At 37.9% G+C, this 19,612-nt stretch overlaps 1 protein-coding gene across 2 annotated transcripts in view; it reads right to left on the bottom strand.

Annotated features, from left to right (window-relative positions):
- Positions 1 to 445: 445 nt before the first annotated feature.
- LOC126460616 (serine/threonine-protein kinase NLK) overlaps positions 446 to 19,612 on the bottom strand; it is a 450,646-nt gene continuing 431,479 nt past the window's right edge. The window contains exons 8-10 of one of the 2 annotated variants that reach the window (XR_007585943.1): positions 15,057 to 15,258; positions 7,347 to 7,561; positions 446 to 6,947 (exon numbers count right to left, since the gene is read on the bottom strand). Coding sequence is in view for 1 of the 2 variants with exons in the window: in XM_050095928.1 (XP_049951885.1) it covers positions 6,893 to 6,947; positions 7,468 to 7,561; positions 15,057 to 15,258 (351 nt within the window). In the remaining variant the exon portion in view is untranslated. The remainder of the gene's footprint in view (positions 6,948 to 7,346; positions 7,562 to 15,056; positions 15,259 to 19,612) is intronic. The other variant, XM_050095928.1, reaches the window with a different exon arrangement.

Below are 19,612 nucleotides of genomic sequence, written 5' to 3' on the forward strand. Positions count from 1 at the left end.
TCTGCAGTAGCAGGCTAAAGTAAAATTCTTAGTAAGAGTATCATATCTTACCAGTCAAAATTACAAAAATTTAACTAAAAAAATTCCTGAATTCTAAAAAAGTCCTCAATCTTTCCCATTTGTCTCCCGGATGAAAAAATTGTCGGGTTTTTCCCCAGATTTCTGAGTTGTCCCAGGGTGTAATAGACTGAATATTTAGATAAGGAGAAAAGTTTAACAAATTGAGACCCAGTGAAAAAAATCTATTTTGTTTCTAATGCCTGTGAACGATAAAAGCATGGAGGAAATGAACAAAAATTAACTGACAGTCTATAATGGAACTTTAAACTGGAATTTTCACTCTAGACGAACTGGATGTCTGCATTCAGTTTCAAGTAAACGCGCCATGTTCCACACTGAATCTAATCAGATGCAGGAGATTTAATAATGATCAAAAAAACAAATGTATACACAAAGACAAAAGTGTTTATTTTCTTTTTATATTTTCTCCCTACTTGGCAGTAAACACTGAAATTTTCTTGTGCTTTTTTCTGAAAGATTACACAGAATTAATGAGGTATAACAAAGACACCAGTCTTTTAATCTACTAAGTCTTATTTAAATATTTATTTAAGCCCACACACGTCACAACTCATTATGAAACACAGACTACATGTGTCAGCACAACGCAATCAGAGCTTCTGGTGTTTTATTATTGGTTTATATTTTACACAGTCAGATCCTTATGGAGGGTAAAACATATCAGTTGGTCAGTTGATAAATCAGACAGAGACATATGAACAGCATGACAGCATTCATAAAACACTCCTGGATTTGACAATAATGTTGGACGGTATTTCTTTTTAATTAGTATAACTAGCAGCAGAAAACTCAGCTCTTTTATGACTACCAATCAAGCAGCCATTTCAAACTGATCAGCATCTAAAAACCAGCCACAGAGAACAAGCACATCACATCTTTACAAAAAATACCTTTAAAAAATATGACATTAAATTTTTTTACCAAATCTTGAAGAAGAACATGGCAAATTACTTGCTCTTTGTGATGATGTATTTTCAAATTTTTACTTTCAAGGCACGTGCAATATTCATTTAGCTACAAGACAAACGAAAAAGTGATGACCAGCATCAAGTACCATGTACAAATGACAAATTTAATTAAAATGGTGGAATTACACTATGTAAAACAGCTAAACAAACAATGATCACAGCTAAAACTCAACAACGAAACTGAAATTACATTGGTGAGAACATCAGCTTGCAGTACATTTTTGATCTGCCAGGCAGTACACAGTTACCATGTGTTCTGGTTTGTTTTGTGCAGACTACACACACACACAATCCTTACTAAAATAATGTACCTTATCCCTCCAGACCAGTGGCCAGCTGTACAGCAATATCCACTACTGTTTCTCCTACTTAACACGTAACTGGTTTACTGCTGTGTGTGTGTGTGTGTGTGTGTGTGTGTGTGTGTGTGTGTGTGTGTGTGTCAGAGAGAGAGAGAGAGAGAGAGAGAGAGAGAGAGAGAGAGAGTGAGTGTGTGCCTGTGCGTGTGTGCAGATGAGCATGTAGTTTAAAATTAATTCTGGAATAACAAAGTTAATGACTGTCAGTGTCTCTGCCGATTTACACCATGAGTGCAAAAACAAACAATTCGTACAACTACAATTGTACATGCTGCAGCTTGAAATGCATACAGAGTGCAAGTAAACCTGCATATATGATTTTCTTTAATTTTACACAAATATTGTCAGCAAAACAGTTAATACTAGCCATTATAGAAAACTATGTTGCTCTTCAGTCAAACTAGTGTCTCAAAATTGTGTTCCCTCCTTACAAGTGATGAACTGGGAGCTTTGATACAATACTACATTCACTTTACTGCACCTCTCAAACAAATAATACTCTATTTATCTTAGTTCTAACATTGTAAATAAACAGGAATGACTGAAGATGGTGTCTTTATTTATGTATGTGTCAGTAAGTCTAATATGCTGAATCACTTCTCCTGTTTTTGTTCACTGTGAACCATAACTATTCACATTAAGACTATATCTACTTTAAAGAATCTAAATCCCTTACAGTATAATACAGGGAAATTATGAAAATATTGCGCAAATTTTTCTTAAATAAATTTTTAATGTAATTCCTAGTCAAATCTCCTTTCAATAATAAGTAAATACAGGTTACTGTAAACTGCATTCCACACACTAAGTACGCATCAAAGTATCATCTTTATCCCTTTTCTAAGTTATTTATATCGTTTCAGAACAATTTCTTGAACTCCTGTAAACAATAATATTATTTTATTTTCAGTTTACATAAATATGTCTTCAGTTCCCACAATATTACCCATTCACACAGCACATATTTTATTACGTGCCCACAGACTCCCAATGCCTACAGTGAGGACACATTATCCTACTAGGAAAGTTATTTGACAGATATTCACAATTACCTTTCAAGTTTACTTTCAAACCTTCTGTCTACTAAACTCTTGAGCATAATTGAGAACTCTCACTGTAGATAGTGGCACGATAACCCGCATAATCTACTTCCTATCACTTTGTAGTCCTCACAAAATATACTTGATGCAGCACAAATCTAACACATCTTATTTTAACAGACTATGATTACAGGTTCATATGGTAGGAGAAGGTTCCAAAAGATATTCAAGTTCCATCCCGTAAATAATGCTTAAGGTAGTACACATCTAGTCATTCTCTGTCATAATTAAATTAGTGACCAATAAATGTTTCTCCAATGAATATCACAACACTGTAAATAGGTTTATCAAATATGTATTTCCATTAAACGGAATTTTCATGTTACAAAAATTTTCCATATGTGCATCCTGGCACAGGTTTGTTAATTGTAAACATACAGATATTTTTACAGGATTCAGCAAAGCTTCCAGATTGTCACTTGTTGCATACGACTGGAGGGCTGTGTTCTCCTAGTACTTTGTCAGCTGTCAATAAATTACATTTATCAGTTTGCAGGCAAAGCTAATGAAATAACTGGCCTTTCAAATTCAAGTCACTACCAAAACTCGGCAACTTCTTTTACTACAGCAATGGTAGCCATATATTAGAGTCAATCTAAAGTATTAAAAAAATATGTCTGTAAGAACCATCCCATGAACACAGAATAAATAGAGTACAACATTACTTAAGTGAGATGATTCTTATAGAGCAAAGTTGCAAAAACCTTCACCCTACACACATAACATATAATGACAATGTATTTTACAATATTTACATTAAGGAAGAGACTGGTGCTGTCCACTACATAACCACTCCTGATATACAATTGGTGAAATGTGACAATTACAGAGATGAGCAAAAGTATTACACCACAAAAACTACAATCGTCAACATTTCAGTAATGACATGAGCAACTTCCCTGACATAACTGTCTTATAATATGGCTACTTAAACACTGAGAATTGTTAGTTAAAATAAACTCATCTACCTTACTTATTCTTTCCTGATTTTCATCCCTACTATAATGATTTAAAATTTTTATTTTTTTTTAAATCTATAGTATTATGTACATTTTATTTCACGATATTTGTCACTATGTCAAACCGACACATACTGAAGTAAAAATGGACATACAGGAAAGCAAGTGTTTTATATAAGGCTCCTTTTTTAAACTTTTCGGGGTGTTATTTCAAGCTACAATTATGGAACAGTGAATCTACATTCTTTTGCAGTTTATCTACTCAACTTTACTTATAAAATCCTCCTCATTAATGAAATAGTGCACTGTACAATAATTGTCATTAACACTGCACTCATAATAAGTAAAACTTCTCCAGTGTACTTTAACTGTAATGATATAATGCAATGTGCATATGATGCACAGTTGTTAAATGAGAAGCAGAGAAATGCTGTGAGCTATTAAAGATTGATCCCAAGCCACACAGCAACAGAAATTGCTGGGAAACCTCCATTAAGGTTTCGCTTATATGCTAATTATATTGTATATAAGGAATGATTCATTCCCTCCATACAGGAACAACTCTGTTCCAGCAATTGGAAATATGACCCATAGACCAGATACAAATGGCAGTGACTGGTGGAAAATTAAAGTAAATACAACATTTGCTCATACCTACATCCATGAAGGGGGAAAAAAGGGCAAAGTTCCATACACCTTCTAAAACACATAAAGAAGATAAGCTGAATATTTTCTTACTCACACTTTGGCGATAATAATAAACACCCAGATGAAAAGTCTTTCTTTTTCACTCCAGACATTGAGTAATCGTGACATATACACACAGGAAATCACACAAGTTCATTTGTTACCTACTGTATATACTATACTGACAGTATTTGGTAAGGCCTCAGTTTGTGGGATTAACATAAATCTCAACATTTGATGTACTGTAAGATTTTACTGAGAATATTAATATGAGCTCTAAAACAACTCAGAGCTACACACATACATTTTCTGTACCAATGTAGCAATAGTGAACATTTTTTTACCTAATGCAATTACAATGCTTTCACTGTAACATTTTCTTAAAACTATATTTTTCTGCATGAGCAAAGAAAAGGAAATGACTCATTATGTAAGCAACTTTTTCTATACAAGCTAATTCAGTAATTTGTGGAAGACAGGATGTAAAATAATTAAAAAATGTTCACAAAGCTTTGTATCTTAATACAACACACAAATACATACATTTCCTATTTTTAAAATTCTTCTTTACCTTTTCAAATTACAATTTATGTGTGTATATAGTGATTTTCCTCATCAAAAGTCTGCTATTCTGAAGTAATCCTTATAGACATATTGTAATGCAGTACATCAGTTACAAATGTTAATTTTTTTTCAAATTTGGTGGTCAGCTGCTACCATAAAATGTAGGTAATACATTAAATGCACACAAGTCAGTTCACTAGGGAAACATTTTATCGCCTAGTTTAAGAAGTCATTTTCAATAAATCTGAAAGTAATACAAAGCTCTCACACTCAAGCCTCACAATGCTCACACTTTAAAATATTGACCAGAGGAACACAAAATCAATCCTCTCGTACCCTAATAACTAAAATAATAGGAAACATTCATTAAGAGAGTTCAAATACATCAACTAAGCAACAATGCTCTAAGAAATAAACTGATAAAAATCTGACTAATTGGTGTTATGAGATCGGTGGATACAATTGCAAACAAAATGTTCCGCATTGTATTGCATTAAGAGCTTTAAAACAGGGCATAGCAGGATGTATTACAGCTAAACATTAATAATAACAAAACAAGTCAGTCACAATGACTGGCTCTCCTTATCTTATGTACAAGAAAGAACGCAAGAGTAATAATGACAACACACAACCTGAAGGCAAGCGGTGATCTACAGGGGCCTGCAAATTTTATACCGTTTGAGACACGAGTTTACAACCACACACACACACACACACACACACACACACACACACACAGACAGACAGACAGACAGACACACACACACACACACACACACACACACACACACAGACAGACAGACAGACAGAGAGAGAGAGAGAGAAATCTTACTACGTAACACATTATTTCTAATGCTGTTGAAAATATTAAATGCAAACATAAATGTAAGCCCAACACAAAACACAAGTTAACAGAGCCATGAGATTTTTTTTATTCTGCTTCATAGCTAAAAATAATAATTAAAAACATAACATACTGTTAAAAGCTACTATACATCTTCACATCGCAAAGTCCTCACACAACAGATGAAACACACAAAAATTACAATTAGCAAACCTCTTTCCTATATTAAAACATAATGATGTGTCACTACTTTATGAACATCAGTATCAGATATTTCCCCATCAGTTAACTTAGTCTCCTACACTAACAGTTACTATGCATCTTGCTATGCCCACAACTTAAGCAGCACTTAAATTTATGCTACAACTATAATGAAGGTGAAATAAGACAAGGAAACGTGTTAGCCAACTGGAACTACAGACATATCAAGAAAGTGTTTTATGAGTTAGGACACAGATAAGGAAGAAGCAATGCAGTAACTGAAAGAAACCAATTTCAGATCTCACTATTTAAACACCAGAAAATTTGAATGCACTGCAGTCTCAGATATAAATGATAACTCACCACTAAATATTTTTACAATACATAAATAAAGATACATGCCTTATTAAGTAGATAAATTAACAGTCAAATAAATTTTGTATCAAATGCACTGATTTACCATGAAACTGCCTTCCAGATACTAGGCAGATACCATTATTTTGTGTACAAATCCACTGGCGCACAAGTGTGCACGCGCGCGCGCGCACACACACACACACACACACACACACACACACACACACACACACACAGTTTGAATACAGTGTTCAGTCAGTACTAATGAACACACACTTCTTTTGCCACTTGACACGGTTACTCTCTGAACAGGCCTGTCAGAGTTAATACCACATTTTCAAGCAAATATCAAATGACTGTCACACACATTTTCACTTGTTCATTAACACTGCACTGATTGCATGTAATGGCATCATTAATACAATCACATCTCGGTATATACAGAGGCACAGTTCACTATTTACACTTCCCAATTTGTTTATTAGTATTTACCAACAATACGAAATCTTTTATTTTTGACGGTTGCCATCATGATGTGTCCTTACTCTCCCGACAGCCACACTCCTACACACTTCACCACCACGTTTAGAAACGTTAGTTTGTGAAGATTAGTCTGGAATCAAAATTCAGGTATGTTAAGTTATTAATTTGCATTAGGTGCAAACCATACCCCACTCGGCTGCCACATGTGGAAGAGAAGCAACCCAACAACCGGGCGAGAACGAGAATATTCTAGACATTTTCACAATTGGATGCTAGGATGAGGATAGCGTCACTCCCATTGATGGGGCGAGGGAGGTAGTTCAGACGGGTGGGCAACTGTAGAGCTAAAAAAGAGAGAGAGAAACCAAAATGTTAAATTTTTACAACCACACACCATTTAGGTTAATGAACATTCCATTTCATGACTAAGCTCACAAAATGTTCTAGTCTTTCTAACATATTAATCTATAGTTCATTTTATAAGCACATGCTGCATTATCTGCAGTTTACAACATATCTCTTAACACAAACTTACAGCTCAGCCAACCCTCGATTCAACTTTCAGAAAGGAACACAGAATAAACTTTTTTCTCTTTGCCCTAGCAGTAAACTTTCAAACAAAGAAGAAGAAGGATTCTGCCAAACCGAGGACAAATACTCGTGAGCGAGTGTCGTCGGGAGCTGATCGAGCATTGCCTGCACGTGAATAACGTATAGTAAGTACAGGAAGGTGTGGACTGTACCCTCTCAGCATGTCCGGAGTACGACATAGAGCTTTATCGATCATTATCGGGGAAGGGATGAAGTAGGAGAAGAGAAGGCCCTCCAGATGTTTGCCTCTTGTGGCTGTGGTTGCAGCCTTACCTGGCAAAACTCTTGAAAGCTGCAGATTGAGGATTAATGCACAACGGGACTCTACTGGTATTCAGTTGTTCTGCAATAAACTTGTGCATTTCCTCTGTAAATAAAAAAGGAAAAAAAGGTATTAATTGACAATAATTAAATATAACCTGAAAGACAAGAAAATCATATATATATTGTCAACACTTAGCTAAAGAAATAATGCATACACTAATACCACATAAAAGAAAAAGCTCACAGCAAGCCTACATTTCCTTCCGATAAACAGCATCTGTTACAGCACAGTTACAGAACAATATAATACAACTATAAAAAAAAAAAACAGAATAAGATGCTGAGAACTGGGTCGAGAGCTATATTAGGATGGAGCAATCTGAGGTGAACGAGGATGTGGGGACCAGAAGGAAGGGTGTTGCGAGGGCTCTAAGAGGGAGGGGAGAGAAACACGGTGCCAAAGACAGATTGTCACCATGTAGGCAGCTGCAAATTGTGATACGGGGGAGGAAACATCACAGAGTGAAATACAAACAGAATAAAATTGTCACGACAAAGATGACGACAGAGGACTCGAAATGGGATGGAAGTAGGTGAGTGCAGAACTGGAAATACCTGCAGCCACAATTTTCACTAACCTCAGCCCTACGCTCACTTCATTCCAGAGACCTGACCCACCACCCACCACCCACCACCCACCACCCACCACCCACCACCTACGAAACCCTTGTCTGCACTGGCCTCCTAACACCCACCGGTACAACAAAATGCAACCAGCTCCCCTAAAAGACTGAAAATTAATATCCGTCACCAACGATAAGGATGTGGTTCCACACCACAAAATTTCCCCATCACCTCCAGAAAATAGGCATTTCTGACTGCCCAACTTATTTTTCGTACAATCCTACCTCAAAAGTTATTTAAATAACCTATTCTTTTTTGTGTGAAAGATATGGCTAACTGCAAATAAGTTTACACGAGAGTACAGAAATACAATGTAAACACTTTAGCTGTTAGGACACACTGTACGATTTTTTATGTTTAAAACTGACAATGGCCACGTGGCTGGAGAAATGTACACCCCTACTACAGCTTTATGACACATTTTTATACAATAATGTCAGTGGTAAGTATCAGGGGATTATTGTTTTTGCAGCCTTAGGAACTTTTGCAGCTTTAGGAACCTCAAGGCAAATTAGGTCCAAAAATTAAAGAAAAAAGGACTGTTTAGCTGTGAAAATCTTGCAACCACTATCAAAATCTGGAAAAATTGGAAAGAATAATTTCTAACATTATATTCAAAATGTCTTCCTACAAGTTTCAGAATATAATTCATTGCCTTTGGGGGATTCTCGGTCTGGACATGACGACACCTCGATCTTTGAGGACGATGAAAAGACTGTCGATATACTTTGGGTTTCAGCTGGAACTACTAATGTGATTCAATATCTTGATTTTTTTGTCAGTAGAAAGCATTTTTCAGAAAACTACCAGACAATATAATTTCCTATAAGCCTCTACCATTCCAGGTTTTATCAGTGGGATATTATCCTTAAACTTCAATCGTTTATGAATTATCAGTTGCATCACTACATTTCGCAAACTGTGTCGAATATACCTTGTACACAGCACGACAGCTGGGACAGTTTCTTATTCCGTCCCAGTTCTGTCTAAATCAAACAAGTACCGTGAAGTGCTTGAAAGCACCAATTGTTGTTCTATCAGGTATGCCCGATGTAAAATGTTTGTTTTCATACTTCAACAGAAATTTCACATTTTTGGGATGACTACAGGGAACAAACAAGGAATTGTTACACCGTTACTGAAACATATTATTCGAAAATTATCATGAGGACTATGCTACAGCAATTCTTATAAAATTATCTACGTGCAAGAAATATTTCATTTCAACAAATTAAGGTACCAACCGACAGGTTTTATTTGTAATGTTAACATCAAATACCGTCTTCATTTTTTTCACTCTGCTGGTCATCTTCGTAAGAATTACATCCGCAACAGTTTAGCTGTCGACATGAACAGCACGTTGTTCAAAAATTAATTAGACATGATGTTTTTGGTATGATATAGCTATCAAAATTCACATGTGTGTAACCTGGGATTTTTGTGACATGCGGTGCTACACTCTCTTGCCACAGATGCTGATATGCAGCTAGGCTGGAAAGGCTGTGAAAACTGCAGTTATAAGGAGCAGAAACGAGCAACTTCGACATTTTTCGACCATACATTTCTTTTGGTGTATTCTCCCAGGGTAATTTTCAACGTGTTGGATTCGACCACCCCTTGTGAGGTCCCTAATGGTGTCCTACAATTCAGCAGTGTCAGTTAAATACCCAATATGACATGCACACAGACCCTATCTTACTGTGAACTAATGAAGAAAAGAATCAAGGCTTTGTGGCATAGTGGGATGTTTGTAGGCCAAGGGAATCAACCCAGACAGAAAATACTCTGATGCATTAGCCTTACAAGAACAGCTAAAGAATAACTATTTGTATTGCTTTCAACCACAGAGTGAGCCTCAGATATAAAAAGAACCCAACTTCTTGTGCCGGTAAAGAATAATAAACCTCTCGAGTCTGATAGATATCCGGGAATTGCGAGAACTACAAGAAACAACACTCGGTATGAACATAAAAATAATGTGACAATCTTTGCAGACAGACAGAAGATATTGGATTTGACAAAGAGGAGGAAGATTCATACATTTAGGTCCACTGAAACAAAGTGAAAATATACTAGTACAAATTTGTTGAGGGCTACTTTAAGTTCTACTAGTACGGCCAAAGAAAGGAGGCTCAAAATGGAGTAGGTGTGGTACTCCACACGAATATCGCTACTGTCACTGATGTTACTTCGATAAGTGCCAAAATAATCAAGTCTACAATAACAACTGGGAACACCAACTTCACAGTAATTGAAATATATGCATCTCAACAAGGCTGGAACGATGAGACAAAGCTACAACAGGAGGATGTCATGATGATGTACCAATTTGAATGCAGAAGATGGAACAAACAGGTCTGGTGGTGAGTTAGTGATGGGGAGCCTATGGAACTAGGAATACTGAAGCAGCAAGTTTCCTACATTTTTGTGTCAGAAATATTTTTGTGATCCACTTGTAGCTCTCCTTGCATTCCTGTCATTCTTTGTTTTCTCATAGTAGTTTCCTACTCTTATACTATTTACCATCTGGTATTTTCTGCGTTCTATTGTTTTTCTTCCACTCACAATTCTTTCTACAGCATCCATCAGTAAACAATCTCTTCTCATCCAATGTCCAAGCCAACTGCATTATCTTCTTCTGATTATCTTTAAAATTTCTCTCTCTTCTCCCTTTCTTCTCAATACCTCCTCATTTCTCCACTCATTTTATCCCTCCCATCCTCCTCCATATCCACATTTCAAACGTTTCTATTCTTCTTTCTTCTTCTTTTCTCAGTGTCCATGCCCCTGCTCCATATAGTGACATGTTACATGAAGCACCTCACCTGTCTTGTTCTCATGTCTCTGTCTATGTACCCTCTCCCTAATAATTGCCTTCTTGGCAACTGCTATACGGGTTCCACCTTATTACGTCTCGCGTCATCCCTAATAATGCTTACCAGACATTTGAAAGCACTAACTTGTTCTTTATCTTCCTGTCCCAACTTTATAGTTGTTCTTACTTTTCTTGCACTTATTGCAATACAGTTTGTCCTTTTCTTATAAATTCTCATTCTGAATTCCTCAAAGGCCTTATTTAAATTTTTTAACATTCCAGTCACAGTTTTTTCGTTCTCTGCCAATACCACCACATCATCCGCAAATCGAATACATTCTGTCCTCCTACCAACAGCCTACATTCCTCAAACATTTCTGAATGATATGCTCCAAATATATGTTTAACAGTACTGTAGAGAGGCAACAGCCTTGCCCGACTCCCCTTCCAACTGCGCTTTTTGCTGCCATCTCATTCCCAAAATGTACTCACAAGATCACTAGATGTAACTGTGATCCAAAACTTAAAACACTTTTTGACTATGAACTAAAAATGATGAAGAATGCCTAGGATAAAGAAAAAGAAGCTGAAAGAAGATGAGAATAAGGAGAGCCATTTAAAATTTGGTAAGACAAAATGTTGCAAGAATGGTCCTGGAAATGTTGAAGAATGGAATTTATTCAAAACATCAATAGTCAATTATGTCATCAAAGTATTTAGCCACAGATATAAAGAAACAAAGAGATAAGAAATTCCAAGTAAAAGGAGTTGTGGGAGAAAAACAGAAAAGTTGTGGTACCATCAGCCAGGAATTTGAAATATGCACTAGAAGAAATCAGAAAATAGTTACAACATACTGAAAAGTATGAAATCAGAAAGTGAGGAGATAAAGGCAATCTAAACAGAGAAAGGGACCATTGTCATCACAGGCACACGACAAGCATTCAAGTTACAACACCTCCAATTTTGTTTCTCAGAACAGTAAACAGACAGAAAAATGCAGTTTGTTTTAAAATACACTTGCATTCACTGCGAATGTGTGACAGAGACAGCTACACTGTAAGACACACAAAATTTTAGTGTCAGTGGCAAGAGGGAGGACTGGTTTTGATACTTAGAATGGCGACATTTTCATTGCGAGAACAGGATATATAAACATTTGTTTCTCCATTTGTGTGATACAACATAGACTTTCAGTTCTTTCCAATGATGAAGGACACTATGTGGTTGTTGCTTTGGCACTGTGAAAAATGAGTATACTGCAGGGAGATTACACTGGAAGTGACACAAGTTCCACAGTTTGTGTGTGTTTAGTTCTTGGGGGGAGGGGGCGGGGGGTACTGCAGCTGTTATAACTTGAATGCACACCGTAGAAGGAATAACAAAAGAGAAGAAGATTTATTTGAAAAAGTTACTGAATGTGGAGAATGAGAAACGCCATGCAACAAGTGCTATCAATTACCTGGACAGAAGCAGAAAATGCCCTGAAATAAATGAAAGGAAGGAAGTCTCCTGGAGATGATCAGGTAACTGCAAAAGCAATGAAGGCAGCAGCAGGGACCTATGGAGCACACTAAATACAGCTTAGAATCCTAGGAGTGATGTGAAGAGAAAACTAGGAATGAGAATTAAATACTACTATTTAAAGAAGGAAATAGGTAAAAGGATCAAGTGTACTGATTATATGGGGGTTAACTTTATTACCACGATAATAGGCAGTTCACTTTATTACACTCTACCTAAATATCTTTGAAATATTTCTGGAAAAAGAGGTTTGGAGTTATTGCAGAATCGCAGGAAAAAAAGAAAAACAAAAAGGAGAAACAACTGATCTTATTTTGCACTTGGGCAAATAATGTAAAAATATTGGAAGATTCAAGACTGGTGTTCCTATATTTGGAGAAGGCATAAGACAGCATGCTGCAGTATAAATTATGAGACTGCTTCGAGAAATGGGAAATCCCAAACCCTAAATACAAATATTCAAAATTCTCTGTTAGAATCTGTTATATCAGTCAATTTCCCCATTTGCAGCCCAGGTATCATCACTAGGACTCTCTGCTTATGTACATTCCTTAGCACGCCACGTGGCTGCGATTCTACCGACCAGCATTCGATATTGCGGTGTGCAGTGATCATAATATTTCAGCTCGTCAGTATATTTTTGTTACGGTTATGTAACTGTTGAAGGTTGTTAATGACAAATGAAAGGCAAATTTGGCAAATTATTACTATTCACTGAAGGAATAAACTTGGGTTCTCTTAATAGTTTGATACTGATGCAATTCACAAATGAATGGAATAGCAGACAATATTGTTCTTGTAGGAGCAGTTTAGGCTTCACTGACTGTTATTGCAAATGCGAATTAATTGAGAAATAGGAAATTCTGTTCATGTAAAGCAGATTCAAGACCAGATTTTGGTTTTCACTAATCATTCCAAGTGAACCACTAATCATTCCAAGTGAACACTGGAGTAGTTTCCATTAATAATTCACGGAGACACTTCTCTCTTTACTCGCACATAAACACTGTAGAGCTTTCTACATCGGTGTGACTACTAACCAGTTGTCCGACAGCACGAATGACCACTACCAACTGTTGTCGAGAACAAAGTTGACCACCCAGAGGCACAACATGCAACTGAGCATAATGTGCTTTAATTTCAGTGGCTGCATAACAACCCAGGCCTTAACAACCCAGGCCATTTGGATCCTTCCCTTCACCAGCAGCTTCTCTGGTAACCCAATGTTCCCACAACCACGACCCAACAATTTCCCCTTCCTCCATCTCATCACTCCTACCTATTCACTTCCCCACATTAGCCTACAGTGTGCCCCCACTGCTTCGGTTCCAACACCAGTAAATCACTTACCATCCCTCCTTCCCACTTTCCTAGCTGGCAAACGAGCTGCCTCTCTCTGAGCTGCTAGCCACCCATCTCTACCCCTCTTTCTGCCTCCCAACTAGCTCTCGCTCTACCCCCACTGGACACAAACCCCACCCCAACCTTGTCCACATACCGAACTGGAGCACTGGCATTTTGAGTCCAGCGGGCACCATCTAAGGGCATAGGCACGTGTGTGTGTGTGTGTGTGTGTGTGTGTGTGTGTGTGTGTGTGTGTGTGTGTGTGTGTGTGTGTGTGTGTGTGTCAGTCCAAGTTTGTACTATGTCTTTAATGAGCTTTCCTTTCTATGAGGCACTAGCTTAACTGGATATTGATGAGGTAGGGAAACTGGCTATAAATACCGTGGTGGAACCATTTTGGCATTTAGATGCTTATCTAAGGAAACCTTAAGAAAAGTTAAATCTACATGGCCGAACAGATTCAATCCTCTTTATTAAGAGTATTTCTCTCTTAAATTAGTTGTATTGTACCACAATACAATGTCATTCATATCACACTGATAACCAGGTCTATGCAAGAATTGAATACATTCAGATTGTAGCAGTTGCAGAGCAAACCACCATTTGGTAAGTGGGCTAGTGCTAATGTCTTTAGTGAGAGCAGTGTATCTTACAGTCTACAGCAGAAAGTACACCACATAATGACAGTTTTCAACAGAAAACTGTAAATGAGGCTTTGATGTGGATTATTACCTTGATAAAAATGTTTGTTTACTCCTATCTCTAAAAAACGCGGTACACTCAACTGCATGTGACTGAGTGAGTGATCAAGCTGAGAAACAGCAAACAAACACAGTTGCATAATGTGAAGTATGTGACATGTTCTACTTGTGTTCGGTAAAAAATCTGAAATATATTCTTCAAGAAATTATGTTCAATAACTTCTACAGTACAAATAAAAGCCAGTTTTTAACTTCTAACATTGGAAATGCCATTCCTTCATGACCTGTCCATCTCTCCAACAAGATAAAATACCACACTGGTCACAAAAATACTTAACAAGTGCATCAGAGCAGTTACTCGGTTATTGTAACTGGTGATGTTAATGCCCGCAGATAATGTGAACTATTCTTCACAATTTTGTGTACTTTTACAGAAATTATAATAAATTTGTTAGTAGTTACCTATGTCATGAACATAAGTACTGCAAAATTCAATCAATGACAATATGTTTATATTTTAATTTACTAACCTTTGACCTGCTGAACAGAAGTCAGCTTCTTCTCCCACAGATCATCAAAGCTGTGGGGTGCAACAGGCTCGAAGTCCGGTGTGTACTGCCTGAGGCCTCCTGGAGTCGTGTAGCAACACTTGCACATGCAGGAGTGGTATCTTAAGCGGCCCTCGTCCAAGTACGGGTGAGCCAGAGCATCACCAACTGTTATTCGTTTGTCCTGGCAACAAAAAACAACAAAATAATGGATTACTGCCATGACAAAATCAATATCTGATTTGTCAGCTACTTTCCACAATTCAGTAACAAGAAAGGTACAATCAGCAGAGTGCCTAAAACCAGTCCAGCTGATACAAATTTGTTTATCTTCCACACTTTATTACCACAACTGGAAGCAACCCCACAAATTTTTTTCGACATCCAGGTAACACGTTCCCTTCAAGACAGGTTTAATTTAGGTTTGCTCAGCAAAAAACTTAGTGTTCAGATTTGCAAAGTGCACAGCCACAGAGGAGCAGTCCCCTCGTAACTCAGTATGATCCAGGACTGGACCAACTGAATTACATTCTCTGCCAGAGTTTCGATTACCTCTCGTCGTGCCCTGAAATGAGAAAGGTCCTGCCCACTATACTTCCCACCTCTCCTACAGTGGTATTCCGCCATCCACCGAACCTACACAATATACTCGTCCATCCTTACACAACCCCTGCTCCCAATCCCTTAACTCATGGCTCATACTCCTGTAATAGACCTAGATGCAAGACCTGTCCCATACATGCTCCCACCACCACCTAAATCCAGTCTAGTCACTAACATCACCTATCCCATCAAAGGCAGGGCTATCTGTGAAACCAGTCATGTGATTTACAAGCTAAGCTGCAACCACTGTGCTTCATTCTATGTAAGCATGACAACCAACAAGCTGTCTGTCTGCATGAATGGCCACCGACAAACTGTGACCAAAAAACAAATGAACCACCCTGCTGCTGAACACACTGCCAAACATGATACCCCTCATCTCAATCCTTTCCACCAACACCAGCTTTTCTGAATTGCGCAGGTGGGAACTTTCCCTACAATACATCCTATGTGGCCTCAACCTTCGTTAGTCACTGTTCTCACCCATACAGCCCCCTCCCTGTTCCCATTCCAGCACTACATAGCCGTCATTTCACCACCACACCCAATCTTTTAATTTCTTTTTATTTCTCTCCTTTCCGTTACTTACCCCCCCCCCCCCCCCTCACCACCTCCTCTCCTGCCCTCTGTCTAAACTTCAGCACTTCACTGTCTGCTACCCCCATCATACTATCACTCCCCCTCCCCAACCCAACCTCCTCCTTACTCCCACACAGTCGACATTCCCATCATGCACTGGTGCTGCTGCTCGCAGTGTGGTTTCAGTTGTCTGAGACCGCAGACGTGTGTGTGTGTGTGTGTGTGTGTGTGTGTGTGTGTGTGTGTGTGTGTGTTGCTGACAAAGGCCTCAATGGCCAAAATCTATAATTGTGTGAATCTTTCAGTTGTGCCTATCACTCAGCATCTCTGCTATATGGTGAGTAACAACTTTCCTTTTCTAATATTATTATCGAGTAAAAGTGACAGAGATGTTTCTGAAAGTGATATTTCTGATAATGAAGACAAGTAATGTAAATGACACTAGTGCTGACAGTGACACAAATGAAACAGAGAGTGACAGAGATTTTGCAGCAACTGGTGCAAGTGTTTTCTAAAAAACAGAAGGTAAAATCATGGAAACTGGGAATAAATCACGATAAATCTTCCAAAATTTCATTTTCTGGTTCTAGTGGCATCAGTCCTGGGGTTAAAAGACATCTCTCTCAACAACTAATGCCCTTAGATACGTGCAGAAAAATGGTTCATGTGTCTTTTTGTGGGGATGTAACTGTAGAAACAAATAGATGGGCAACATCTTTAAATGAAATCATTATCGCTTTTGGCTGTTAGAATATTATTTATTGCGACTGCAATTTTGACATATTGTCATCTTCAAGCACTGTGGGATGTTGTGAACCAATCACTACTATAAATCTGTGCTATGCTGTGTAACAGCAGATGCATGGGGTGTTCCGTATATCATACATGAAGTGGACTGACAAGGCAGCCAGTCCACAGTGACGGGTAGCCGAAAGAAAGGCACGCGTACACACACACGCCGACGGGCGTCAAGTACTGGAACAGGCTACGTAAGTAATGCTATGAAGAAAAGTACGTAGCTGGATTAATACTTATCTTTAATCAATCATTGTGGTACATCGCTCTTGACTATACACAGGAGACTTTAATTACAATCACTGTAAGGCTAATGGCGCCTTGCTAGTTCGTAGCCATTAACTTAGCTGAAGGCTATTCTGTCTCTCGGCTAATGAGAGTGAAAGGCTTCGTACATCTAGTCGCTAGCGAGGTCGTCCGTCCAACTGGGACGAGTGCTTGTTCGTATCACGAGACCTGCCTTGTGGTGGCGCTAGGTCTGCGATTACACAGTGGCGACACGCGGGTCCGACATGTACTAAATGGACCGCGGCCGATTTAATCTACCACCTAGCAAGTGTGGTGTCTGGCGGTGACACCACAATACATGTCATAGATACAGCTGGTGAAATAATGATGTAAACACTGAAGTCTAAATTTCATTTAGTAGGCATGGTAACTGGATCACAAAAGCGGTACAGATGTAAACATGTTCACATATCATGAAATTCAGCATATTTTGCTTCATGTATTTGTATGGCCCAGGTGAAGAAGCCAACACTTCAATCATATTGGTCAATAAAAAATCATTTCACACTTCTTTCTTTTCTGACGTCACACAATATAGAATATTCTTATATATTTCTAGGTTCCTTCATTTTGTTAATAACAAAAACCAACTGAACAAGTTGCAATCTATTTTGACCATCCCAAACAAAATTTCCAATGTGTTTATTATCCTGAAGAAGATATTGCAACTAATCAAAGCCTCATGAAATTCAGAGGTACACTCTGCTACATCCAATTCAATACCCAAAAAACGGCAAATATTAGATAAAGTTCTTCAAAATATGTAAGTCAAGTAATGCCACTGTTCAGGATTTGATATTTACACAGAGAAAAATCCTGAGCCAAGCAATAAAGAAATCCCAATTAGTGAAGTTGTTGTTATGGACCTCACGCAATCGTATTTGGACAACGATCATATAGTATATGTTGACATCTGGTATGTTTTCCAGTCATTGTTTGTAAGGCTCACTGAAAGGGGCACGAATGCTGTAAAGACAGTTGATGCACAAGGCGAAGCATGCCAGACTAGTTACAAAAATATAAATTAAAAAATGTAACAATGGAAAATCCTAGATGGAATGTAACAATATTATGAAAAGGAAAGTTGCCACACTATATAGCAGAAGTGCTGTGTCCCAGACAGGTACAAAAGACTCTCACAAATAAAGCTTTCTGCTCGTGAGACCTTCGTCAAGAATAGACGACACACACACACACACACACACACACACACACACACACACACACACACAAAACGCAACTCACACAGACATGACTGCAAATGTTAAAGACTTGTATGAACGTGAATCAGATAAAGCATCAGTGAGAGATGATTGGTGTGAACCTTTGGGAGGAGACTTGGAGTGGGGGGTGGGGGTGAGGGTGGGGGACACTTTAAAAATGTTTCAGCTAAAATGACTCCTTTAACTATCCAATGAAAACAAAAATGGATTGGGAGGTTCTTTCTGCCATTTTCCGTGTTTATCAAACTGCGGTTTCAGTGCAGTGGAGCTGAAAACACTCCTCATCTGGATCCCTGCTTCTTAAAAGATATAAAATCATATGAAAGAATAGATTCCAAAATTTTAAGAATGGCTATAAGGAAATTTAGTCATCATTTGTGGTACTTATTGTGACAGTTCTCTGTCTTATCACTCTTTGATGTACATGTAAAAACCCAAATCAAAAATGGTTGGAAATTTGGACAGAGAGGATCTACAAATGGAAAAAGAGTTATATTCCTTTTCACGTGTAAGTGGATGGACCATTAAACAGTACACTTAATATTATTCTGATTACCATTTATTACTAGTTTTAATTTGTTAATTTACATATTCTAATTCAAGCTCAAGCAATGTAAAGTCCAGTTTTGAATACCATGAGGCGTGTGTAGGCAAGGAAAAAAATCCTGCAATTTTTCTGAATTTCTCGTCTAAAATTCACTTTTTTTCAGCTGAAAATACTATTTTTCCAGGGTGAAAATACTCTGTACCCCAGGTGAAAGTACAGTTTTTCCATATTAAGTGACAATACTCTTTCCCTCAGAGTTGTATAACTTATCAATCCTTTGAAAGGTGATGGTTTTTATACACTAGCATAAAACTTCCCAGAACTTTAGGAAACGAAACCGAGCAGAAAACAATAGATTTTGGAAAGATCTTTGATCTGCATATTTTCATACTCCCTAAGTATGGACACGAGTTCCACCAAATCCAGCATAGCACCTTCCGAAGCACTGAAATTGAGAGTGCACAGCATGATTTGCTTTTGTCAGCCAGTCAAAGCTAATGTCA

This window comes from Schistocerca serialis, chromosome 1 (genome assembly GCF_023864345.2).
Source record: "Schistocerca serialis cubense isolate TAMUIC-IGC-003099 chromosome 1, iqSchSeri2.2, whole genome shotgun sequence".
Classification (NCBI taxonomy): domain Eukaryota; kingdom Metazoa; phylum Arthropoda; class Insecta; order Orthoptera; family Acrididae; genus Schistocerca; species Schistocerca serialis.